Below are 26,437 nucleotides of genomic sequence, written 5' to 3'. Positions count from 1 at the left end.
GAGTAATGCACGTCTAGTAAATCATTCTAATATTCAAATTGAAGGAAATAAGAGAAAACAAAAGGTTATAGCAACTGATTAAACGTAATTGCACAAAATTGCAAAATTAATCTTGTTTATTTTGATTTACTCAATCTCATATATAATAAAATTACAATTACTGACCATTAATGCAATATAACGGTAAAATAGTTTAAGGGTAATACAATCAAAATTAATAACCAACATCCTCCCTTAATTCTGATTTGGAACCACCTTTCCAATTTGAGTCATGATATTGTTTTTCTCAATCGCCATCAATTCTTCATTCATAACCTTTGCCATTTGGGGTGTTGAATGACAATGGCAAGTCTCACAGGTTCTGATTCTGTAAGAAAAGCAAAGTGAACCAAATCTCCGTTGTCATCAACTTCATCATCAAGATTTACTTTGCAATCTTGAAGGTGTACAGGTTGTCGCTGCTACCTTCTTGGTCGCTCCATCATAGTTGCAACTTCAGGTTGAATTACAACTTCAGGTTGAACTACAACTTCAGGTTGAAGCTTCAAGAGTGACTCCATCTTCCACGTCATCGTTCAAAACGTAAATATATCGTTTTTTCGATTCCATTTCAGTTGTTGCATTCCATTGTCATTCCTCATCTTCGGCAAATGTAACATCACGACTAATAATCACCTTCTTTGTCATTGGATTATACAGTTTGTATCCTCCATTTTTATAACCAATGAAAATGGTCTTCAGTGCCTTATCATCCAACTTCGATCTTGCTGTCTTAGGGACATGGGAATAAGTAATGGACCCAAATACTTTCAAGTGTTGCACATTGGGTTTGATTCCACTCCATGCCTCAATCGGAGTTGTGTTAGGAACACTCCGAGTGGGTGATCTGTTTATCAATATACCGCACATGTTACGGCCTCAGCCCAAAAATAATTTGGCATACATTTCGCTTTAAGCATGCTCATCGCCATGTCCATTATTCTTCTATTCTTTCTCTCAACAATTCCGTTGTGTTGTGTTGAGGTGTGTAGGGGCAAATTATGTTATGTTGCAACCCAAGTTCTTCACAGTGCCTCTTGAATTCATTAGACTTGTACTCACCTCCTCCATCACTACGCACCATCTGAATTTGTCTGCCACTCTCTCTTTCAACAAATGCTTTAAATATTTTAAAGCAGTGGAATACCTCATCCTTGCTCTTCAATACATAAATCCAAGTTTTCCTTACAAATCATCAATAAAGGTTAAAAAAATACTTATTACCTCCAACTGATGATATGTTCATCGGGGCACAAACATCTGTATGAACAAGCTCCCAAAACTCCTTAACAAATGGTATCCTGTGATTCTTTCCAAAAATGCAAGTCTCACACAATTGATCAGGGTGATGAATATGAGGTAAACCATTCACTAAATTTCTTTTAGAAAGATTTTCCAAACTCTGGAAATTTAAGTGCCCAAAGCGTAAATGCCATAACCACGATTCATTATTCACTATTGCATTCAAGTACTTGAAATCACCCATATGAATAAAACATGCGGTTTTTTGATAAAAAGGATTTAAGAATCAAACTACCTTTTTTTATCAAAAATTGATAATTTATTTTCAACTATGTGCATCACATAACCCTTCTCGGCCAGCTGCTCCATACTCAACAAATTACTTTTCATATCAGATACATAGAAAACATCATAGATGTACCTGTGATCACCATTCTTCAATGTGATAAGAATTCGCCTTTTTCCAGTCACCGGAACGAACCTGCCGTCACCGAATTTCACTTTTGTGCGAAATGAGTCATCCAAATCTGCAAACAACTCCTTCTTACCACACATGTGATATGTGCAACCTGTATCCAAATACCAAGTCTGATTGTTTGGAGTTTCATTTGATGTGGCTGCCATTAGTACTGCATGATTCTCTTCATCTTGTTCGTGATTACTTTCTTCTTGAGCACAATTGGCAACATGATTATCACCTTTTGATCTCCACTCATTTGCATAATGGTCACGTTTATGGCAATTATAACACTCAACATTTAATTTATTATAAATGCACCCTCGTCCTCCGCGACCACGTTCCCCGCGCCAAGCACCTCCATGATTTTTGGTCACCACGACCTTTGCTGAAATAGCTACCATGTTCATTATAGGAGCTATCAATTGAGACTTGTGCTTGTAAAGCCTGTTCAATTGGTTTTTCAATCTTATTGTCATTCATCTGATGCTCATGCACTCGTAGAGAACCAGACAATAACCTTACTGTCATTTTTGAAATGTCTTTGGCCTCTTCAATTACGGCAACAACATGTTCAAATTTGGGAATAACTTTATTTATATAGACATCAATAGTCTCTGTGGTTTCCATCTGCAGCAATTCATATTGGCGTCTTAGGGTTTGAAGACGCACCCTCTTGATTTTTTCATCACCTTTATAATTGGTTGACAAAATGATCCAAGCCTCACTGGCAGTTGTTGCTCCTTCTATCTGCTCAAACGTCTCGTCCTTCATCCTTTGATGGATGAGATACAAAACCTTATTGTCCTTCTTCTGATCACGATGCGCTACTCGTTGCGCCTCAGTCGCATTATCACCTAATGCAAACACTCCACTCTCAACTACATCCCATAACTCATGATAATCAAACAAAACTCTCATTTGCACACACCACCGATTGTAATTTTTTTCCATTAAGGATAGGGACTGATAATTGGGTAGAGTTCATGATAACATACTAGCTCTGATACCAGTTGTAGGAACTAATAGAAGGAAATAAGAGAAGGCAAAAGGTTGTAGCAACTGATGATTAAACGTAATTACACAAAATTGCAAAACTAATCTTGTTCATTTTGATTTACTCAATCTCATATATAATAAAATTACAATTACTGGAAGCTATAAAATAGGAATAACAGGCCTGACCATTAATGGAATATAATAGTAAAATAGTTTAAGGGTAATAAAATCAAAATTAATAACCAACACGGAGCTGGTGCAAGGATAAGGAAGGATGGGTGCATGGTATGTGTTTTGATGCATTCTTGGTTATGGAGTATACAAATCTGATGTAGTTCCTTTATAGTTTCTTAGCTGGTACCGAACATTTTTTTTTATCAGAAAGAAAGTAATTAAAACTAACCTTTAAGTGAAAAAGTACAAATAATATTTTTTCTTATATTGCAAAAAAATAAAAAAATAATTATTAAAGAGATATTAAATCGATTACAGACATACCAAGGATTTTAGACAAAAAGTCAGAGAATGAGAAGCTTGATGAGAGTATCTTTGAAACAATCAAAGATCAAACTTTAAATCAATCATCCTTTAAATGAATAATTGTTCTTACGTTTCCAAATTTTTTTAACCAATGTTATCCAAATATTATCCATAATAAGATTAACTGAAGTAGAGACGTATAGAATTTTAAAGTTGAACGATGAGATAAAAATATTTTTTAATATTTAAAAAAAATAAATTTTTTATAGTCATGTTTAATTTTATTCTCGTATTACTTTCACTTATATTTTTCTTTTACTTGTAAGTTTTATATGTATTGAAATTTGTGCTATAAAAATATATTTTTTATTAATAAGTGTTATAACTGATATCTGATGTTGATGATTTTAAGATAAAATCCCTTTATCTAGGTGAATTTTTTTAATAAATATGTCAAAAGAAATTGTACTATTAGTAAAGTAGAATTTGTCCAATGCAAAGTGTACTATTAATAAGATATCAGTATCCCATTTTAATATTATATATATTTTTAAAAGGTGTTGAACATAGTGGATGTTTTAAAAATGCATTATATTTAAAAAATAATATTTTTTTATGATTTTAATATAATGATAGTTAAAAATATTCATTAGCAATATTTACACGTTTAATATTTTCATAAACAATTCAGTGGAGATTTTTATCCCTCATAATAATATTTAAAAATTACAGAAATTAAATTCATTTGAAAAAATAATTTTTTATTGGCAAAATGATATTTATAATTTTAAATGTCTTTGTAATAATTAAAACTATTATTTTATTCATTATTCATACAAAATAATAAAAATCAAACTTGAAACTACATTAGTTCTTTTAACCATTATGATGTTTTTTAACTATTATTACATAAAAAAAAATCATATGTTCCAAAAGAAAAATCAATCTAAATTAAGATTAAAATTAGTTTTTTTAAACTACAATTTTTTTATTGATAATGTTATTTCAAAATTATGAATTTCTTTATGATAAAAAAATTCAAAATTATAAATAAATAAAATCTTTAACAGTCAAAGTATCTCAACTAATTTTTTCATTTTTTCCCAAAATTATTATATTGATTTTTATTTTTTTTATCAGAAAAATAATTAAATAAATGTGATCAACTTAATGATTCAACTCTTATACATCTAGAAAAAAAAACCTTCAATTTTTAAATAAATGCAACATACCTTCACAACAACAGCAAAACAATAAAATACCTAACCAACCAAAAACAAAATCACTTGCTTTTAATTCAACATTAATTATATTTATAATTTCCATTACCTAACATTCAAACCAACACATATCTTAGTGGAAAAAGACTTCATCCATTGGTTGAAATATGACACTAACACTTTTTCTTTATCTCACTATAAATTTTACCGTTATAATTTTGAAGTGCATGCGTGTCAATGCTAACTGGTACTGAAAATTTGCATGCAACAATTACTTTGGTTATCTTTCCCAAACGATGAAGACAGTGCTTTGTAGATGACAGCGCCATGGTCGTGTCACAAGAACAATGCAGCCTCCAATGAACCCAAAAAGAAGCCTCCACGTGAATGAACCGACCACCACCGCTAGCTTCTCCAATCCATATCCCTTAGGTATACTAAAAACTGTCAAACATGCATTGGATGAACAAATTCTCTTTTACACATTTAAGTGTCACATAGGTGATGCAGTTGGGACTATACAAAAGTAAATTTCTTTTTATCTTCTCAGTTTATAATTTTTATGTTTATTTTATTTTATTTTATTATTATTCTTCCTGTATTTTCTATCACTAATTATTGAAAATGAATTGTGAAGATATAGAAATTATAAGATTTTTAAAAAAAAAAAAGATTACATCGAAATTCTTATTGTAGTGTAATTGAATGTATGGTCTTGATTTTTTTAAAGAGCTGTTTTTTTTATTTGATTAGTATTTAAAGCTGCTAATTTGTATAATCTATAAAAGGTACTAGGTGGGGGTAGTGATAACTTTAGGTTGAGGTGTCTGAAATACCTCATTTATTTATTAATAAATTTTTATTTTTATTTTACTTTTAATTTATATATTTATTTTAGGGTTTAGAGTTTATGATTTAAGGTTTTTGATTTAGGATTTTTGAGAGAGCTAATACCTTTATTATTAGGTTAATGAAAAAGCAAGTGTCTACTTATAATATTCATTTTATTTTATTTTATTTAATAGAGATTTGATTATATATAATTTCATTAATAAATTAAATTTAATTAGTTTTAAATAAATTATTTTAAATCTCTTTGTCTGCATTAAAATGATAAACTCTCCAAAATAGTAATTAAGAAATAATGAATTAATTATCTTAAAATTTAAATAATTAATTAATTACATTGTTCAAAACATTAAAAAAAAAAAAAAAAAAAATTGTGTTTGCAAGGAGGACTTCACTAAAAAAGATATTAAAAACACCTCTGCAGCCACGACTTCTTAAAAAGAACAAAAAAAAAAAACTCATCTTTTAGCCTTTTTTTTTTGGCAAAGGGCCAACGACAGGTGTAAAAAAGGAGACAATTACTTCCTGCACCATATCACTGCATCCAATTTTAGTATGAAAAAACGAAAATTTCCTTAAATAAAATGGGGGTACATGTAAAAATACATTTTTGATAACTTTTCCAGAATATGTTTCTGAATTTTTTTTCCAAAACAAAATTTTTATATTGCAGACTTTTTTATTCAGAATGGGATTTTTCTTTTTGTTTCCATTTTTATTTCTAAAACACAATAATCTCTTTTGGATTTACTTTTATGTATTGTATTTTTTTTAATTATGGATTTTCATTTTCGGAATGAAAAGTATATTCGGAAATTTAAAACTATGCAGGGTGCAGGTTAAAAAAAAAATTGGGTGTAAGAAAAAATTGCCAAAAAATAAATGTGGGAGTTAGGAATGCGGAAAAAAAGAGTTGAATGGGTGTAAAATGAGGGTGTTTCCTTCCTGCACCTCCATTTTTTTTTTTAACTCCATATGAAAAGTCTAATTTAATGTTTTCAAATTATAAAATTTTGAAGGTATTTTTTTGGAATGATACTTTTTGAACTCTCCGATTTGAAATATAAGATTTAAAATATAAAATTATATTATAAATAAAAAATACTTTGAATTCTACAATTTAAAATATAATTTTGTATTCTAAATGATAGAGATCATACTATGTTTTCTGAATTAAAAAACATCTTAGTAATCCTAAAAATTTAAAATATAACTTTGCATTTTAAATTATAAAGTTTTGAAGGTATTTTAAAAATTCTACAATTTGTATTCTAAATTGTAAAATTAATAAGATATTTGAAAATCTAGAAAAATATATTTCAAACTCTACAATTTTAAATATAAAATTATATTTTAATTTGTTTAATTTGGAAGTGGACAGATTATACAATTAAAAAAATACTTTTTTATCAAGTGATAATTTTGAAATTAAAAAATATAGAGGTACAGAAAGGAACTGTGGAGGTGCAAGAAGAAAACACCCAAACTAAGTAGGTATGTGGTGCATACGAAGGAAAAAGGAATCGAGCTATAGTTTTTGTGGGATTAAGATATTCTTTTTATCTTGCCTTTTAGTAAATAAAAGTGTTAAATTACACACTGAACATGTATTTTTTAGACAAAATATATTTCTTAATTTTTATTTCAATTATTTTTTTCTCTTTTTTTTTGTATTTTTTAAAGCTAACTCTATTTTACGTATTTTAAAATATTTTAATTATTCAAATAAAATTAAGTGTTTGCGTTTATTACTCTTTACTTGGGTTTTTATTAAATAATATGATTTTGATACTTTCTTGGTAAAAAAAATAAAGATAAAAGTATTAATATTATTTCAGGCTTAAAAATAAAATAAAAATGTGTAAAAATATTGATTTATAAACAGACAGTTTTAACAAGTCTCACTCTAATCATTTTTTCGAAAAAATAATATTTTACTAAAAACATAAAGTTTTACATGTGGTGCTATAAGTCACTTACTGAGTGTTTATTGGAACAAAAGTGACTCAAATTCTTCAACTGACCCTAAAACGGTGGTGCTATAAGACACTTTCTGAGTGTTTATTGAAAAAAAAAAAAAAAAATTCAACTGAAATAAGGATAAATTAGAGTTATTTATTTATTTATTAATGTATTAATAATATTTCATAAATAATTAATACTTGATTTTTTTTTCTCGTGAAACGCACGGAGATATAGTATATTAATAAAGTATTGATGCAACAAAAATGAAAACAATGTAATGATCATTCATTTAAATTAATCAAGTCTTAATTAAAAAATGAAAACATAAATTTTGATAATTATTTATTCAAAGGAAAGGAAGTGAGTATTAATCCAAAATGAAAGAGTTGCATGGTCAATGATCATTCATGTAAATGAAGCAGAGTCACGACAAGATGGTAGCCACGATAATTTATTAAAGAGAACTATAAAAAAATATTTTAAAAAAAAATTATCTTTGAAACAAATTTTGGATTTGGGAGCCGATTATGCGTTTTAGAGATATTAATACATTGTGATGTCCACCGTTAGAAAATTGCCTTTAATAAAATTAATAAAAAATTTAAAAATATTCAATATCCAACATTATCGTTGTTCTCTTTGTAGGACAACTGACTAAGTTAGTGTTCATATCCTAAACATTTATTATAACATTTTACAATCTTTGTATTGTTATAATATCGTGAAGGAGGTAGAGGTTGGAAAAAGAAAAAGGATAAGAGGTGGATTTGGATTTGTGGTGGTCTACTTACTTCCTTTTTATGTATTGAAGGAAACACATGTGAAAGTTTGTGTTTATAAAATCTTAGACTACCTCTCCAAATTTTGAGTGTGGTACGAGTTACCTTAGTGACTTTTTTTTTTTTTTCCAGGTTTTCCTTCTTTGAATGTGTATTTTCACTTTATAATCTTGATGCTTTACTTCCTCTAAGGAGCTGTAGTATTGGAGTTCTACCACCTATGTATTTCTATCCAGGACATTAATGAATTTAGTCATGGTGGGGTTCATTTTATTTTATTTATAAAAAATGTTATGTTAGGTATCATTATACAACTTGACATTTCAGTTATACTGACACCTCAAGTAACAACAATCATCTGTCAAAAAAATATTATTACAAAAAATACAAAAATATGGGGGAACTAGACCAAAACTCATATGCTAACAAAAAGATACATAGGTAAACTATACAGATTCATAAAATTTTTTAAAAACATATTAGATGGAAGCCTGTTGTACTAAAGAAATGGTTATCTATGAAAAAAAATCATAAATTAATCAACTTATCAACACATGCATTTCCTTCACGAAAAATATGGTAATTAAGACAAATATTCAATCGATTACGAAACATCCACGAAAGTAGTCCTAGCAGTAAATGTAGCACAAACCAAGACATAAATCACATTCAAGTCAGACATTAGTAAGCCTCATCTTTTGAGCTCCCTTCATAACATGTATAACTCTATAAAACTTAACAACCATAGCAGCCTGAACTTCAAAAAAATCTGTAATCTTTACCTTGATTAATGTAGTCTTCATTCTCTTCGTTGTTTTGTCAATACTCTTAGTTCTTTGATAAAAAATTTGGTGTTTGAGACACATCCTTTGGTTAATAGGTTAGATAAGAAAATGATAAAAAATGGTAAGAAGAAGAAAGGTTTCTTATTCTCTTATGTGTGTATATCACTTCATGTATAGGAAATATATAAGGAGTTTCTCCCTCCAAATTAGAATATAATTAAGTATGATACTAATAATGAGATTCTATCATTATTAAATTAATTGCATATAATTTGATAATTATTATTTCCTTAATAGGTTAGGATAAAAAATTTCCTCATATATAACGTGAATGATACATTTTTATCCTTTTTAATGTCTTTTTGGATTCAGTTCCACCAAAGCAATGCATAGTCCTCAAATTAAAAGAGAAGCTAAATTAATATAGTACTTTATCTAAGTCATATGCAAGAAATATTTGTTCACATTTTGTTTCTCATGATAAATATATTCATTACTTTTGTCTTTTCACATTTAGGAGGTTTATATAGTTCTTTGAAATTATTAAATGTACCTTCCTCCTTGCTTTATATGATTTACTTGTAACAAAGCTTACTAAGCAAATAAACCAAAAATTACATAAACACATAAAAATCAAAGATTTTTCAATTAATTTTATAATTAAAATTCACATAAAAATTAATTAAAAATAAACAATAAAAAAGAGCACAAAACAAAATTTTTAAAATTTAAGTTTTTTTATTTTGAGTAAAAATAATTTTGCTTGAAAATAATTCTCTTACTTAATCAAAAATCAACTAAAAAATACCTCAAAATTCATCCTATTTTTGTTTAAGCGAGATTTTCTTTCGTTTGAACGAAAATGGATTTCATCTGAACGAGATTGTCTACGTTTGAACAAAAACAAACTCAAAAATTTTTACCATTTTATTGTTTGAGCAAGAATTTTCTCCTTTAAGCGAAATATGCAAAAGAAAACTTTGCTTGAAGCAAAATATACCAAAAAAACATTTTACTTGCAATTTATTTATTAATAAACTAAATAATTAAATAAATTTTATTTATTTTAAATAATAAATATTTTTACATATAGATATAATTTTTTATTCTAATATTTTTTCTTTTTTAAATAATTATTCATAAAAATAATAAATTATGAGAATAAAAAATCTGAGCCCATGGTTTCGTCAGTTGTTATAAAAAAAGTGTGAGAAACTTCGACCAGTAAATAAAAAAGTTTTATAAAAGTAATAATTTTTTCAAATTCAAAATGTAAACTAATATGTAAGAAAGGAATGCCCTAAATAAATCCATTCCATCAAGGACTCTGAAACTGTTAGGCTTCTTCTGGAAACATTTCTTCTTCCTTGAATTGTGTTTGCATCCATGGAGTTTTGGGGTAACAGCGTTTCTTTTTCAGTTCGCTCTTCGTTTGGTTACCCTCGCCATTTATCTTCTATTTCGTGTGTTTTTATTCTGATGTCTTCTTCTTACAATTGTTTACTGTATAAATTTATTAACCTAGCACAGTACTCATGGTTGATTTCTTTTTCATTTTTCGGGGAGCGAAGCATTCCTTCAGTTTTGTTAGAATGTGTTGAAATTGTGATTTTACTATGTTTATTAGATAATCCAATATCTTCATGCATAGACGGTTTTTTTTTTTTTTTTTTTTCTAATTCCTGCATTTCATTATGTATGGTAATTGTCCTTAGGTTTTGTGAAGTTTGGTTTCTGTTTAATACTGGTACGGATGTGATCAGTGTTTCTATAGTTTAGCCACTCTTTACTCAACTCTTAACAATTATTGTTACCAACCATCACACATGTTATAGGCCACCGGTGCCACTTTCTATTAATTTATTAATCACTTCATATAGTTCATTTGGCCAGTAATGGAGTCTGTGAAGAACTTCATCTTTCTACCAAATTTTGAAGTGTGTCATTGAAGTATTTGACCCCAAAGTTTATATTAGGAGAAAAATTGATTGTGTAATTTTACATTAAAATTTAATGTTGAGGTTTTAAAGGTGGGTCCTGGGAGTGTAAAACTATTTGCAATTGCAAAAGTAATTAAATTTGTTTCTCTATTTGGGTTTATTCATCCTGTTGAAAGATATCTTAGGTTGCGGTGGAGAATGGAGTTAAATCATACTTTTGTGATTGAATCGCGTCGTATGATTCCAAAATTGCAGAAAAAAATCGCATTTAGTGTTATATTCATGGGACAAAAAGTATTATTAAATTAGCATCATATTTCTATTTTCTATCCTTTTTAGGTGTTGAAGTGAAAAGTGGACAATCTCTCAAGGTCGATCCAGGAGATGACAAGATTATCCACCTTTCAAATGTATATCTTTATTTATTAACAAATGAACATTGGGTCATCAAGCTTACTTAGAATTAATAATGGTTTTGTTTAAATGATTAAATCATCATTTCACAGGCATGCCTGGGGGATGTGACTAAGGCTAAAGGAGGTGAACTGGTAGCCCTGAACGTGAAGTTTGGTAACCAGAAGCTTGTGCTTGGAACTCTTTCTTCTGATAAATTTCCTCAAATATCTTATGATTTAATATTTGAGAAGGAATTTGAGCTATCCCATAGCTGGAAAAATGGGAGTGTCTTCTTTACCGGATTCAAAGCTCAATCTCAGTCGGAGTCATATCCTTTTAATACTATTTTACTTTGACATGAAAACATATTTTCTCTTGACAGTCTCTAATCCATTCTGTGATCTCCTTACTAATAATGCTAATATGTGTCCTTAACTTCATTCTTTTTTTATCATTACTGATAATGATGAAGATTCTGACGGTGAGATACTTTTTCTAGAATATTATCCGTATTGTTGTTGTTGTTATTATTATTACTAACTGAACTTATTCTAATGTATTTCTTTCAGATTTTGATGAAGATATTCCAGTTAGTGCTGCCAATGGTAAAATATTTCCGTCTGTTGTCGCTATAATGTCATAAAACAGTTTATCTAGTGTATATTGTGAACCATTTACGTAGGGAAACATGAGTTTAAGGTGAAGAATGGTGTCAAACTTGATGAGGCTAAACAGAAGAAGATAGCAGATCCAAGGAAGAATGAAAAGGCTAAGGAAAAGGATACAAATGTCGAAGATGAAGATTCATCCGAATCTGATGATGATGATGATTCAAGTGAAGATAAGGTATCTGTATAATCTAGAAAATGACTTTTATAATAGACTGCTGATGTTCTTTACTCTAGCATGATTTGTTTGATGGTATCTAATTTTTATGCTGCTGTTAATTAACTGATATGTTTTGAAAAATTCAAATCCTAAATATTACTGATTGGTGTGAAAAAGGGCAACAGAACAAGGTGTAGATGTTTGTAACAAAAATGCATTACCATGACTTACTAGGTATGAGAGAAACTTGATTGTTTGGCAGTAAAAACATTGCTTTGTTTTCTCATGTATGTTTACTCATCTATTTTGGTTTTCTTATGTTCATTGTGAATATCCGTTGTCATCAGATATCAGTGTGTGAATACAAAATTTATTGATGATGATTGTAGTTGAGTTATGTTATTGGTTGTCCAATCTGTCCTTATAATCATTCATTCATTATTTAGTCAACTTGTCATGATAAGAATTGTCAACTGTTTGGTTGAAGTAAGATTTTTGAAATATGCTTTCTATACTACATGTTTGTTAGCTGGGTAATTATTCTCAGGGGCATTGTGTTTCTTCTCTATGTTGTTTAATCTGGTATGGGCTTGCTATTCTGATTAGTTGACTTTGGATTGAAGGAATTTTTTAATGATTGATATTTAAGTTTATTTAGTTGATTGTTATTTTTCTGGAATAATATATTGTTCAGCCCACAGCAAATGGTGACATAGAAAGTAGTGAAGGTGATGAGGATAGTGATGATGATGATGAGGAGGAGGAGGATGAGGATGGTGATGACGATGAATCTGATGAGGAGACACCCAAGAAGGTAAGGATCGACTAATGAGGTGTTCCATTTGTGTGGTTGGTTTTGAATATAACTTTAATTTTTTTCTCATATAGATTGAAGAAGGCAATAAGCGGAAGATTGAATCTTCTAAGAAAACACCTGTCCCTGAGAAAAAGGCAAAATTTGTTACTCCTCAGAAGACTGGTTAGTTGGTCTAGGTCCCCCCTCCCCCCTCCATTTTTTGTTGTTGTAAATAATCCTTATGTTTTCACCTCAAGCCTTATTTTGTTTTGATCTCGTTTGGGTGCGGTAAATTGGATAAATTTATATGTGAATAATATAATTTAGATGTGAGGTTTTAGGGTAGTTAATAGCAGTATGCTGTTGTTTGGTCTCCCCATGCTAAATTGGATATATTAAGGTGTGAATAATGTAATTTAGATGTGAGGTTTTAGGGCAGGTAATAGCAGCATTTTGTGCTGTTACAAGACGGCATGGTTATTGATTGGTCACCCATGGTTCTTTTAGCTCATCATCACATCACAATTTCTTGGAGCAGTAGTGATACCTGGATATCATTGAAAATCACAGCTGCTATCACACGTTCACAGTTAATATTCACTATTCTAATCAGGGGGAAGCCCCTCACTTTATCCCTTTTCTTATGTTGTGTCCCATTTATTTGTTTAGGAGGTTTTTCTGATTTTATATGGCTTATGCTCAAATTTTTTAGGGTTGGAATCCTTCTAAAATCATCTGCCTCCCCCTCAGGTGTGAACTTTGGATATTGGTTAAACACACCCCTTTCACCAAAATCATTTACCTCCGCCTTGGTTTTGAACTTTAGCTCTTGTCATCAAACCCCTTCAACCTTACATATTTTCTGGCCAAGCCTTGCCTTTTTCTAGTAATCATTAGCATGTTATCCAGCCAATTTATACTTCTGGCAGTGGCTCCCTCTACAAGAGAATTACAGTTTACTACAGTTGTAATTAATTTTACAGCTAATTACATAATACAAGCTTGAGAGTGAATATTTAGGACTCCCAAATTGGAAAGAAGCTTTGAAAACTCAAAAGGTTCCAATTGTTTGGTAAAAAAAGTCAGCCAACTGTCTATAGTGTTTGGTGCATATATGGAAACTTGGATTTGAAACAATATGACGAGCTGCTGACTGGATGTACAATAAAACAATGCTAGAGGAATAAAAGGAACATTTCGGAGAAGATATGTTAATCATTGTAGTTCACAAGTACTAGAAGCTCCATAGACAATAATCAATAAACTAAATTATATTTTATTTTATTCGTTAATCCCAATAAAATAATTTTAGTTAAGTCAAATAAATAACTATAATATTTTATTTTAAGAAAAAACAAGAGGTTACAATAACTAAGGTTAGTTAGTGGGGAGAAGGGTTGCAAGTATAACATATTTTTCGAGCAATAGGTCAGTAGTTTTTAGTGGAGGAGATGTGAATCAGTACAAGAATAGTGTTGGGGAAGGCTCAGGCATGTTGCTCATTCTCTTGCGCAAAGAGGTAAGCACTTCTGCTTTTGTTTTCACGTGAGATAGACTTGGTTCTGTTCTTTTGATCCTGCAAGTTGTACCTGGTTGTTGTCCTTTTTACCTAATTTTTTTTATCAGTTTCATGCCTCTGCAGAAAATGTTAAATGTCTGAAAGTGGAACTGGTTATGTTATTTACATATATTTATTTTTCATATGAAGTAGACTCTTACGAGTTTCTGGAGTTTCCATGTGTAGACTCTCAAGTCTTGTAACTTTGAGCAAGAATGCTTTATGTTGAGAAAATGAAATCAATATGATAAACAAAGAAGCTAATATCCTCTAATAATAAAGGTACATATAAATAAATAAAAATGTTTTTAATAATACATATATAATCCAAATATTATTGATTATAAAAGGATTTGTGCCTTATTTGTAGGTTGTGAAGAATTGGTGAATGAGTCATATTTATAATGTGTACGACATGTGCAACAGCAAATGACCTAAAACATTAAGATAAATGTGAATGAAAAGACAATCCTGCTGCAAGATTCAATATATGTCCATGCTTTTTTCAAACTACAAAATTTGATGTGGAGTTTCAATGCAGATATTTTTATGCCAGTCCAAATTTTTCATAAAAATCAGGGCATTGAAACTCTTTACCATATCTGATCTTACACTCTTGATGCATGCATGAAATTTAGTTTGGATAAAAATAGTGAAGTCATGTAATAATTTCCTGGTCTTAGTTTTGGCTTTCACAGTAACAACCATGTGTAAGCATCGACTGTAGTTAGAAAATACTTGTGTCCATGCAAGGAAGAATGGAAAGTGGCCCCCAATTATCACTGTGGATTAAATCAAAAGGTTGTTTTGCAAAGCATATGCTAGATGGAAAAGGAAACTTCAATTGTTTTGTAAAATGATAGGTATGAGAGACTCTATTGTTCAGATATTTGGCACATGGATAATTTGTACAAATGGGGCCCATCACCTTATTGGAAAGGTTGCGAAGTCTGTAAGGCCAGAAATCAAACATTAAAACAGTTTTGAATTGAGCAATGTTAACAGAAGGTGTACTAGAATAGAAAAATGTGACTTACACGACACTTTTGGTTCTCTAAGAAGATGGAGTCCATTGTGTTAGTCATAAAGCCCAAACATCTTCAATTTAGGTACATCCTCAATACGATAAACACAATTTACAATTCAAAGTGAAACAAGTTGTTGAATAGATATGATATTGAAGGTAAACTTAGTATGTACAAGATATTAAAGAGTTGAAAATGGCTGCAAAAGCAAGTTGTTTGGTAGAAATTATGGATCTATTTGGCTGAAGTACATTGCTTGTTTTAATACTGTGGAAGCTAGCAAAATATGATTTATTGTTTGACATGATCTTTGACTCCTAAATCAAGGATCCATGAAATCATGTTTGTCTAGGAATTAACTAACTGGCTTGTTGCATGTTGATGTTGAGTATATGACCCGCCAACACATGAAGAAGTAGGATTGACTTGGTTAACACTATTAAAATTCTGACCTAGTGATCTGAGATGTTGTACTAGCAAGTTAAGTAGTTGCTTCGCTTGTTTTGGACTGAGTTGGTCCCTTTTAGCTTCATGCTTGATATTATTCTGAATTGTTGAAGACATACTCCCCTGAGATTGTTGTGAGCTTGATGATTTGTTATCAATGAATGTGATTCCCGGACTTATATCCAGGAGGAAGCCCTTTTTAAAAAAAGTGTAACATTTTGTTGCAATATTTGTGTTGTTTGGTAAGTCCACAACCTTGGTATCTTCCTCTTTCGTTGTTTTGAAATTCTGTCTGTCTGCAGAATTAAAAATGACCTTTGGATTTTCCTCAAGGTTTCTAGTAAGTTGTCCTTACTTGAACTATGTAAGAAAATAAAGTTATTTTATTAATACCAATTACATTCTCTACTTGTAATAACCCAAACCTTTAAAAAGGAAATAAAAAATATGCTGAAATGAAGAGGAAGGTTATGATGTGGATATTTGTTCCTAATTAATATAGAGATATTGAGAATATTTTTTATCTTAATAATATGCTATTTACAACACTCCCCCCCCCCCCCCTCCCCCCTCCCCCCAATTTGGTAAATGAATATCAATTATTTCCAACTTGCCTACAAGATCTTAGAATCTTCCCTAAAGGAAGCCCTTTAATGAGAATGTCTGCTATCTTAGAGACATGAGTAGTAACCACTAGACCTCTATCAATATAATTTTTTATGAAGTATCCATCAATTTCAATATATGTGTGGTCCTATCATGTTGCATTGGATTTTATGGGCACTGTTCATGACTGACTTGTTATTAACAGTACAGTTACATAGGCTGTCAACCTTTATTTTAAGGTCATCAAGTGTAGTCTTCATCCAAAGTCCTTCACACACACCTTGAGCAAGGACTCAAAATTCAGCTTCTACGCTAGAGTGGGATACTCTATCTTGTTTTTTTGCTTCTCCATGTCACTAGACTTGTTTTTAAGAAATATATAGTGTCTATCCTTGTGTGATACATAAGAAAGTTTTCCTACTAATCTCTAGTATTGGGTTTTTTCCAATTTTGTTCGATAGCAATTCCTCAGGTTCTACATCCCAACTTACTTATTTCTTTAAGCAAATCAAGTATATATTTTCTTTGAGAGATGAAAAATCCCCTTTTTTAAATAAGCTACCTCTATTCCAAAGAAATACTTAAGTTTTCTTAGGTTTTCAATTTCAAATTGAGCCACTAATTTTGTCTTTAAAGGCAATTTCTCTATTTCATTATCTCCTGTAATAAATGTCATCCACATATACCAACAATAGTGAATTTACCTGTAAGAGTGTTTAGGAATAAAGTATAATCACCTTGACTTTGCTTATATCCTAAGTCGTTGCTTTTGTAAATCTCTCAAACCATGCTCTTGGAGATTGTTGAAGACCATATAAATCCTTCTTTAAGAGGTATACCTTATTCCTTTCACCATGAGTTTCAAATCTGGGAGGAATCTCCATGTACACTTCTTCTAAATTTCCATGAAGAAAGACATTCTTCACATCCAGCTAGTGTAATTCCCATCCAAAATGAGCTGCTAGAGCAAGAACAACATGAATGTATTCATCTTTGCTACAGGTGAAAAAGTCTCAATCAATTCCACACCTCTTTGCAACCAGTCTAGGTTTATAACTATCTATTGTCTATTGACCCATATGCCTTATGTTTCACTATAAATATCTATTTGTAAGCTACTCTTTTCTCCCATGTTGAGTTACTTTCTAAAGCATCCATCTCCTCTCTCATGGATTGAGTCCAATATCATGACTTCTAGTACTGAGGTAGGAATTTTTATGGCATCAATGTCTATTAGAAAAGGAGGGTTTTAGTTACCTCTAGAAGATGACGATTTTTCCTTTTTGCAACTCTATTTTGAGGTGGAGTGTTAAACATGTGTTAGTTCATGAACAATATCATTATGAAACAAATTTGGAGAATTCTTGATTCACATATTCGGTACCATTATCAGACTTAATAACAAACCATTTTTACTCCAAAAATAGATCTCCAAACATCAGATTGAATCAAGTCAAATTGGAAATTACTCTTTTTTACCAATTATGCGATAAGATGTACGATATGCTTTGACAGGTGACAATTATCACATTTGAAAGACTCAACAAACTCAATAGTGAACAAATGAGGAAACAAATATTTTATAAGTTTGAAGGAAGGATGCCCAAGTCTTTTATGATGAAGTCATATTTGCTCATGTTTCTGATGTTGGTTGTTGGCTTATGACCTTTGTTTTATTTTGGCCCTTGGATTCCAATAGATACAACCCATTCTGTTGCTTACCAATTAAAATCGTCTTCCTCATGACAATGTCCTGAAATACACAATAAGAAGAGGAAAAAAGTTTCAAAACCATTCAAATCTTTTGTATAGAGATAAGACTATTGGTTGTTGGACATAAAACATTTTTTAATGCAATAAATGATTCTAAAGTAATATTCACGGATTCACATTTGGGAACACTATCACCATTTGCAGTTGTAATGAGTGGTTCTCTGGTCATCTTGACATACGAATTGAAGAGCTTAGGAAAAGGAGTCATGTGATTGGTTGCTCTTAAATCAAGAATCCAAACCATGAGATAGAGTCAATAATATTGAATGTACTCTTACCTTTCAGGGGTAGTGTATACAATCTAGAGGACTTAGTCATTGATTCAATCATTGTTCTCAAATGATCAAAATTTTCTTTAAAAGCTTTCATACTAGACATTGAAAAACACAAAACAAATAGATAATAAAGATTCAATCTTTATTACTTTGATTCCGAACAAAAAGGACTTGTTTGGCAACAAAACCAAATCAAAGTCAAATGAGACGTCAGCCCTTGGGTGCTCAAAAGGGCCCGACAACCTTGTATATGGTGGCGACAAGTGAGGCACACTATTTTGGTCCACCACTAATCTCACTGACGAGGTGAACAACGACGATGAGGACTTTCAGCAAAAAGATGACTCCCAAGATCAAGGGCTATGATACCAACTTGAACTATGTAAGAAAATAATTATTTTATTGATATCAATCACACCAATTACATTCTCATTATCTCTATTTTGTAATAACTTAAACCTTTAAAAAGAAAATAAAGATATGCTTAAATGAATAGGAAGATTCTAATGATATTTTTCTTAATTACTATAAATATTGAGAATATTTTTTATCTTAATAATATGCTATGTATTGCATCCTTCTTGTTGCAAGACAAAAGAGAAGACTTTGTGAATAGATGTCATACGTACCATCAGCAATATTTGCAGTCCAACTGTTATATATCTCTTCAAGACCTTTCAAAACACAAATCACATACTCCATTTCTCTTTGTTGTTTAATAACCTCAACAGTACCACAAACTTTACATCTTACAGTACAAGAGCAACCAGAATTGCCCAAGGACTTCGAAATTATCCTATATCAGTTTTTATTCAGTGTAGAAAATAGAAAAATGACCTTTTACCTCGCTTAATAGAATGAATTTCTTAGGCAAGATCTGAAACCCCAAAGTGATCTTCTTGGTAAATATTTTTCTCAAGTCTTCTCAAAGAGTTTTTCATTGTCTATATAGACAACACTGTTGATTTAAGGGCTTAGGGGTTTTTTTATCCATGAGACTACAATTCCATTGCATCTCTCCCATGCTTCCAAATTTGCTTCATTGTCAATAGGTGCCATTAGTCCTCCATTGATGAATTTCAACTTATTCTTTGTCAATAAGTCTCTTCTTATAGAATTGCTTCATGATTGATCGTTAGAATTTCCATTGAGTTGTGGTGAAAGAATGGCTCCAGGGTTTCCTCCTGGATGTAGGTAATAAGGAGACTAATAATGATGTGTCCTTTAGTGGAAGAAATTATTAATATTTGAATTGGAATTATAGGTTTGATTTATAGAATTGCTTCATGATTGATCGTTAGAATTTCCATTGAGTTGTGGTGAAAGAATGGCTCCAGGGTTTCCTCCTGGATGTAGGTAATAAGGAGACTAATAATGATGTGTCCTTTAGTGGAAGAAATTATTAATATTTGAATTGGAATTATAGGTTTCAAAATCAATTGATTTGTGCTCTTGCGAAGAAATTCAAGTTAAGCGTGGATTTACTTCTTAATACCAGAAGCAACCATTTATTTGGAAATGATCAAGCGAAAACCAAAAAGTAAATGACGTTTGTGATAAAGAAGCAAGGGCTAGAAATGTTTTAGTGTACAACTTTAGATTTTCTTAGGAATATAATATCTTTCATTATTGTGCATTCAAAAAGTTTCAAGCTGATGATGGTTCAAGTTAGTAGAAACTATCATAAACACTAAAAGTTCTAAGCTATCTTGAAAGAAGAGTTGTAAAAATGAGAAACTAGAGTGATGGAAATGTTGAAGGATCACAACTAGAAGAACTTTTGATGTTCATGGGGAAGAGATGTTATATAAATTATTAATGTGCTTTCATCCCATAGTGTAAGCTTATAGAATAGTTATTTCATGACGTAGTATAAGAGTCTCTTTTAAGAAGTGGTCTAGAATTTGATCCTTATTGCCTTTGTTCTCCAAATAAAAGTTGGATTTTAGCATATTGGGTAGGTTAGCTCGTCAGTTTACAAAAATGAGACTTCTAGTTTAAACATGTTTGATTTCTTTACTTGTGTATGCATGTACGTTGTCACCACAGTAAAACTGAAATGATATTGATGAGAATTTATCTGTTCAGATAGCAAGAATGTTGTCCATATAGCTACTCCTCACCCTTCTAAGCAGGCTGGTAAATCAACTGCAAATAACAAGCGGGAGACTCCGAAGTCAGGGGGAGATTACAGCTGCAAGCCTTGCAGCAGGTGATTGGGGATGTATTTTCATATTGATTTGCCTCTTTTTCCTTACTTTTTCTAAGTAATCAGTAATATCTATTCATGCATAATTTTTAAATTGGCTTGCAGGTCATTTAAGACAGAAGATGCCTTAAACTCTCATAATAGGGCCAAGCACAGTGCTAAGTAAAGTTTTTCTTTTTGTCGGTGCCATGAGTATGTTGATGTTTCTGGTTTTGGATGATCATGAAAAAACAGTTTAGTTATGTTGGTTTCCAACTTGGATTGATCAACTTGAGAGCGGATCTCCAGTTTTCTATTTTGTAGGTTTGTGCTTGCTAACCTTGATCGTATGTAGTTCCTTTCAAATGAATCCTTCCTTTATTTGTCTTTATGATGAAATGCATACTTCAACTCGTGAAATAAGACATACTAACAAAGTGAATTGAGTTAAATGTTGCTAAAATATTATTTACTATTTTAATTATTAATCAGCATATGGCCAATCTTAAAACAATTTTAAAATGCCAGTTTTGAAATTATTGAGATATTTTAATGCCTTAAATAGTGTCATGATATGTTTAGTGAAACACTTGAATGTTAATACTTGCTTAGGGCTAAGTTTTTCTTCCTTGACCTTTTTCCTTGTATGATGATGATGTACAAGAAAATCCATAATATTTGATACGTCAAACACAATTTCCTTCTTATAATTTTAAGGTATATGTCAATTTAATTGTACGTCACATTTACAAGTTATTTCGGTATATCTCTTTGTATACTAACTAACATGATGTACAAGTCAACCTACGAAGTAATTAATAAAAGAAATGCACGTAATATATGGAACTAAAAATTGAAATAAAATAACGTGTTCGGAGTTATCATATCAAAATTGAGGGATTATTTCATAATTTATTCTGAGAAACCGCAACAGTTTAGAAAAAGAAATAGTAAAATGAAACCAGAAGTACTTGGCAAATACTTTATAATATCTTTTTGTCTAAATAATTTTAATGAAACCAAAAAATATCTTTTTGAAGTAATTTAGGATTTAAGTTTCAGAAAATAATGGACATCAGAAAAGAAAAGAAAACAATAGAATCTGAGGAACTTGGTGGCAGCAAGGGCAGCAAAGAGAAGAAAACGTGCGGCAGCAGGACATTAATCAAACAATGACTTGCATCATGTGTTAAGCTTAAAACTTGGGAACCAGTCTGCTAGCGTGCAATAAATTCCGTTGCTTGCCAAAAGACCATCTTCAATCTTGCAGTAAATTCCATATTTAGTAGGCTAGCTCTTGTGGTTAAAGAACCAAAGAAAACTATTTTGGTATCGGGCGATATCAAAATCTAGGAACATGAATTATGGCAGAAATAGAATGCACTGGGTAATTTCTTTTACTCGTTATTCAACTATAAAGTGTTATATGTAGTAAATTTTATAACAACCATGTAACTTCATGCAAATACATGATTATGATCAAAGATACACGCATCAAGTAAGAAAAACTGTGGTTATTTGAGTGACGGAACAGTGAGATTTTTTCTTTCATAATACACGCTCAAAATTTGAGAGATAACAATGTTTGAATTCCATTAACAAAATTACAGTTAAAGATTTAGCTAAGTAACTAAAATTCCGAAACTAAAGTATTTTAACTAAACATCGTATTTAATACTAAGTTTGACAAAAGATGCTTGAGCGGATGAATTTAATACTTTTTAAAATAACAAACTTCAAACAGACTTCAATCTAAGGTGCAATTTTTCAAAGTAAAAAACAATTTTGTTTCTAATTTGAGATTAAAGAAGTTACATCCAAACCTAGAATTTCTTAAGTACAATCCAAAACAATTGTACGATTTATATAAAATTCCATGCAATAAAAAATTGTCTAGAATAGTTGTCTTATTAAAATTTCTATAGAATTATGTTCACTGAACTGCTACAAGATTACGAGTGTTAGGTATATAGAAAATATATTTATCCTGTAATCCTCTTTGTTTTCAGTGAATACAGGCACCCTACGGTATGCACATTTTTGGGAAAGTAAAAAACTTGGTAACGCATTTATTTAAAATCTATAGTTATTCACAATGAAATTCATACAACATTAATCTATTTTCCATCTAAAGACCCTCGACCAAGGTAACAACCAACAATGCTCAATAACAGAATATGAAACATTCATAGTTGAACTTTATCAAATGTGCTTCAATCCTGCAACAAGTTAAACTCGCCGCTTTTCCCATTTTTCTTCCTCCCTTCATGATGCGGAACATTACAATTGAAGCAGAAAATTGAACTTTTGTTGCTATGGATATTACAAAGTTCTATCACTAAATTGACAGTTCCGAATAGAATAACAATGGCAACTAAATCCACTAAATAGGTGCAAACAACACAAAACAGATTACCTGCCACACTTACTACCAATTTTTGGGCCAAATCACTACGTTTTGCTGCTATATCTGATGGTTACCAGATTCACTGCCATTTTGTGCACCACTCCGTTCTTGATACTCATTGCTTTTCGTATTGTTCTTGTTACCAGAGTCATCTTGTTCCTTCTCCCTGTTCCATTGTTCTATCTTAGCTCTCCTTTCTGCACTACTTTCTCTGATCGGACTTCTATCCCTCCCTCCCACTGGACTTCTACTTCGTTTTCCTCCTCTGTGTCGAGGACTACGGCTTCTAGGCCTCCTACCATGGTGGCCATGGGGGGGCCTTTCAAAATCTCTTCTACCAGGATTACGGACAGAATGTGAATGTTCCCCATGGTTACGATTCCTTGGGGGGCTCCTGCTCCGGCTTCCACTGCGGCCATTCCACCGCCTATTTCTTCCAAATAATTTCCTTCTCAAATCCCTGAAATTAAAAGTGAGTTTTAACACGAGAAAATGCAAAATCTTGAAAAGCATGGGAACTACAATGAATAGTCAACCTGCTAATCTTCTTTAGGTGCATGAAGTTGCAGTAGCCACCTCGATTGCATACATTCTCCTCATACTGCCTACAAGTAGCTTCTCGAAAATCCGTAACAGGAGAAAAATCAACAATGATTGGGCGACCTAGATGAATCAGTATGTTATAAGTTTCATCACAACGTCAAGGGTTATTTTGAGACCAGGGTTGTAAAAGAATCCGTACAGCATTTTCTTACATGATCCCAAAAGAAGTGTTACATATGAATATTATGTCCAGTTGCAATCATAAAAAGCATTTGTGAAATCACATATTCAACACATTTCTCTTGTCTCGTGCCAATTAAAACTCAATGCAAGTAAGAGTAAATAATGGCTGATGTCATACATAAAAAGTGGAAAAAATCTATAAATACGTCACTACCTAACAAAATTGGCTTATACATGATGAAGGTTGTCCTCCATTTATATACCTTAATGTGGTCATACCACAAGACCACGAAAGATTTCCAACACACTCCACCAAGATAAGACATCCTGAGGATGAAATTTGCAGGATTGAACGTTCTAGGTGATTCAATAACAAGTGACTTCGATAAACCCAACAAATCTCAGTAAAATAGATTTTGATATCATCCATCTATCTGGGCTTGGATCCAACTCAAACCTCACAATGCTAGTAAGGTGAGGGTTGAACCCCAACTGCATACTTTAATTTAGTCATATCTTTAAACAATATAGGATCTCCAATACTAGTCATTGAACAAATCCCTTTTCAACGACCGTGTGTGCATAGCCACCAAACGTAAATATAAAAGGACCATTGCACCCAAATCCTTATCCTGACTAAATGCAAAAACAAGTAGAGTCAATACTAATAATTTTGAATAAACGGCAATGTGACCGAGCACAAGGTACCATCTCAACATGCATCTTCATCAAATAAAGCTAGACACTCCCAACAAAACTAAAAGGACAGACAAAGAAAAGAGATTGCATGGTAAAGAGCTATAAAACTCAACCTACTATATCTCTAGTCTATTAATCCAAAAACCAATAGAATTTTTTATCAAGAGGCCACATGCATTCTCAACGGAGGTAATCCTATTTGTAACATGAAGGACAATAAAGAGTGGTAGTTAAACTCTCCATTTAGCACAACTTTATATCTAAAGATTGTAAATATATATCCAGACTTGAATTTGGGACCATTAATCAATCTAAAACAACTCTATGCTGGTTAATTCACCGATGGAAATAAGAATATTAACAATGCTTACAAAAAAAAAAGATAATTTCTTTGAAAAACCGCATTCATATTGATACTACACACAGCAACCTACCTTCCGTTGATTACTTCACATTCGTAAGAACTGCCGACACGCACAGACAAACAACAACAGAATAAAAACCACAAATAATGAGAACACATAAAGAGAAAAGGTAAAAACCCCAGCCGAGGGGAAGTGAAAGGGCAAATGAAGGACCTGAATAAAATCTCCCAGTGAGATTCATGAGGGCGTTGGCAGCATGATCTTCTTCCCGAAATTGAACGTACACATTCCCCACCTGCACAGATAATTTGAAAAAAACATATAAACGATCCAAGTCGAAAAATTAAAAATGAAAAGGGAAAACGAGAGAGAGGTAGAATGAGGGATTTTGAGAGAGACCATGTGATCGGCGAGATTATCGCAGATATTCAAGCTCTGAATGGGGCCGTACTTGCTGAGCTCCTCGAAGAGATCCTCGTAGAAGTCGTCAAAGTGATCCTGGACCTTGTCGGGGTCGAGGGATTGGGGTTGGGGCTGATTAGGGTTGGTGATGATGTTCATGTTCATGTCTGGCCTCTGGTACATGTTCGACAGAACCAACGTTGGGCTGATTGTGGGCTTCGTGTGGAGCCGCGAACACCGGTCGCCGTGCCTGCAAGCGCCGATCTTGAAGTAGAACGGACAGTTAACCCTGTCCTTCTCCGTCCCGAATATCGATGCCAAGTGCTCCGCCATCTCTCCGTTAGGGTTAGGGTTTCGCTTTCGCTTCTTTTTTTTTTCTCCTTCACTCCGCTATCTCTATCCTTTTATACACTCTCACTGAGAACACACTTCTCTCTCCTTTTTATAATTAATTCATTATTTTGTTTTAGTTCGAAATTTGTAGTTCGATTAAACTATTTTTCATCAGGTTTTTAAAAATATGTTATTCAATTTTGATAATATTTCATTATTTTATTTTAAACGTAAATATCCAATCTAAACAAATATAGGGAATAATTTTCTTAATTGGTAGACATAATCTCAAAAAAAAAACTTCAAACTTGTTTGTTTGATAGGAGGATTATTATAGGCAGCTTTTATTACACAAATGTTCATTTGACCAAAAATGTAAATTGTCTGACCTATTTGAACCATTTATAGGAATTGTTGAAACAGGAAAATCTCCTCTATTTTTCTCAAGAAAAAAGATATATTTTTCTCCATGGAAAGTCGGTATTGATTAAGTTTCTCGTCATCTGTAGGGAAGGTTCAAATGTGTCAGTGAGGGGCCTTGTCACACACTCCATACTATATTTTTTTTCCTTATTTTATGAAATTAAATGCACATTAGTTAAAAGAATAACAAGTATAATATTTTTATCCTAAATTATGAAATATATTCATAACATTTAAGGGTTTAGGTTTTCCTATAGTTAGTTTGGTTGTTCCTTAGATATTCAGATAGATGTTTTGTGGTAGGAGTATGGTAAGATATTTTGCTCTTTATGTATAAGAGTTGAACCACCTCTGAAGTGGTTTCCATTTATTTATTTTTTATTGCTGATAAAAAAAAAAACAAAACATTTAAGTGTTATATTTCTTATGAAAAAA

The 26,437-nt window shown here is 31.5% G+C and overlaps 3 protein-coding genes across 3 annotated transcripts; 1 reads left to right on the top strand and 2 right to left on the bottom strand.

Annotated features, from left to right (window-relative positions):
* Nucleotides 1-630: 630 nt before the first annotated feature.
* LOC137816076 (uncharacterized) lies at nucleotides 631-2,659 on the bottom strand. Its single transcript, XM_068619173.1, has 6 exons — nucleotides 2,411-2,659; nucleotides 2,140-2,368; nucleotides 1,763-1,850; nucleotides 1,577-1,702; nucleotides 1,102-1,223; nucleotides 631-767 (listed from the first exon to the last, which is right to left on the bottom strand). The coding sequence occupies exons 1-6, from the start codon at nucleotides 2,657-2,659 to the stop codon at nucleotides 631-633; spliced, it is 951 nt and encodes a 316-aa protein (XP_068475274.1).
* A 7,349-nt stretch (nucleotides 2,660-10,008) lies between these two features.
* Nucleotides 10,009-21,038, top strand: LOC137814534 (histone deacetylase HDT1). Its single transcript, XM_068617323.1, has 10 exons — nucleotides 10,009-10,214; nucleotides 11,095-11,165; nucleotides 11,262-11,479; nucleotides 11,610-11,632; nucleotides 11,721-11,756; nucleotides 11,834-11,997; nucleotides 12,674-12,793; nucleotides 12,868-12,958; nucleotides 20,548-20,671; nucleotides 20,774-21,038. The coding sequence occupies exons 1-10, from the start codon at nucleotides 10,202-10,204 to the stop codon at nucleotides 20,832-20,834; spliced, it is 921 nt and encodes a 306-aa protein (XP_068473424.1). The 5' UTR covers nucleotides 10,009-10,201; the 3' UTR covers nucleotides 20,835-21,038.
* Nucleotides 21,039-22,815: 1,777 nt separating this feature from the next.
* On the bottom strand, nucleotides 22,816-25,659 carry LOC137814533 (splicing factor U2af small subunit B-like). The gene is made up of 4 exons (XM_068617322.1): nucleotides 25,244-25,659; nucleotides 25,058-25,139; nucleotides 23,591-23,717; nucleotides 22,816-23,514 (listed from the first exon to the last, which is right to left on the bottom strand). Exons 1-4 carry the CDS (start codon nucleotides 25,577-25,579, stop codon nucleotides 23,112-23,114), a joined length of 948 nt encoding a protein of 315 aa, XP_068473423.1. The 5' UTR covers nucleotides 25,580-25,659; the 3' UTR covers nucleotides 22,816-23,111.
* Nucleotides 25,660-26,437: the final 778 nt, after the last annotated feature.

The sequence above is a fragment of the Phaseolus vulgaris genome, chromosome 1 (assembly GCF_000499845.2).
Source record: "Phaseolus vulgaris cultivar G19833 chromosome 1, P. vulgaris v2.0, whole genome shotgun sequence".
Classification (NCBI taxonomy): domain Eukaryota; kingdom Viridiplantae; phylum Streptophyta; class Magnoliopsida; order Fabales; family Fabaceae; genus Phaseolus; species Phaseolus vulgaris.
Note: the sequence above shows the minus strand (reverse complement) of the source record. Positions and strands in the feature narration are given on the sequence as shown.

Coding starts and splice junctions, on each gene's coding strand:
- LOC137814534 (XM_068617323.1), top strand. Junction 12,794..12,867: donor ATGAGGAGACACCCAAGAAG/GTAAGGATCGAC, acceptor TTTCTCATATAG/ATTGAAGAAGGCAATAAGCG. Junction 12,959..20,547: donor TGTTACTCCTCAGAAGACTG/GTTAGTTGGTCT, acceptor TTATCTGTTCAG/ATAGCAAGAATGTTGTCCAT.
- LOC137814533 (XM_068617322.1), bottom strand. CDS start 25,579: ATGGCGGAGCACTTGGCATCGATATTCGGGACGGAGAAGGACAGGGTT. Junction 25,140..25,243: donor ATAATCTCGCCGATCACATG/GTCTCTCTCAAA, acceptor TTATCTGTGCAG/GTGGGGAATGTGTACGTTCA. Junction 23,515..23,590: donor CACCTAAAGAAGATTAGCAG/GTTGACTATTCA, acceptor TTTTAATTTCAG/GGATTTGAGAAGGAAATTAT.
- LOC137816076 (XM_068619173.1), bottom strand. CDS start 2,659: ATGAGAGTTTTGTTTGATTATCATGAGTTATGGGATGTAGTTGAGAGT. Junction 1,703..1,762: donor GTGAAATTCGGTGACGGCAG/GTTCGTTCCGGT, acceptor TGGTGATCACAG/GTACATCTATGATGTTTTCT. Junction 1,224..1,576: donor TCAATTTTTGATAAAAAAAG/GTAGTTTGATTC, acceptor ATGATTTGTAAG/GAAAACTTGGATTTATGTAT.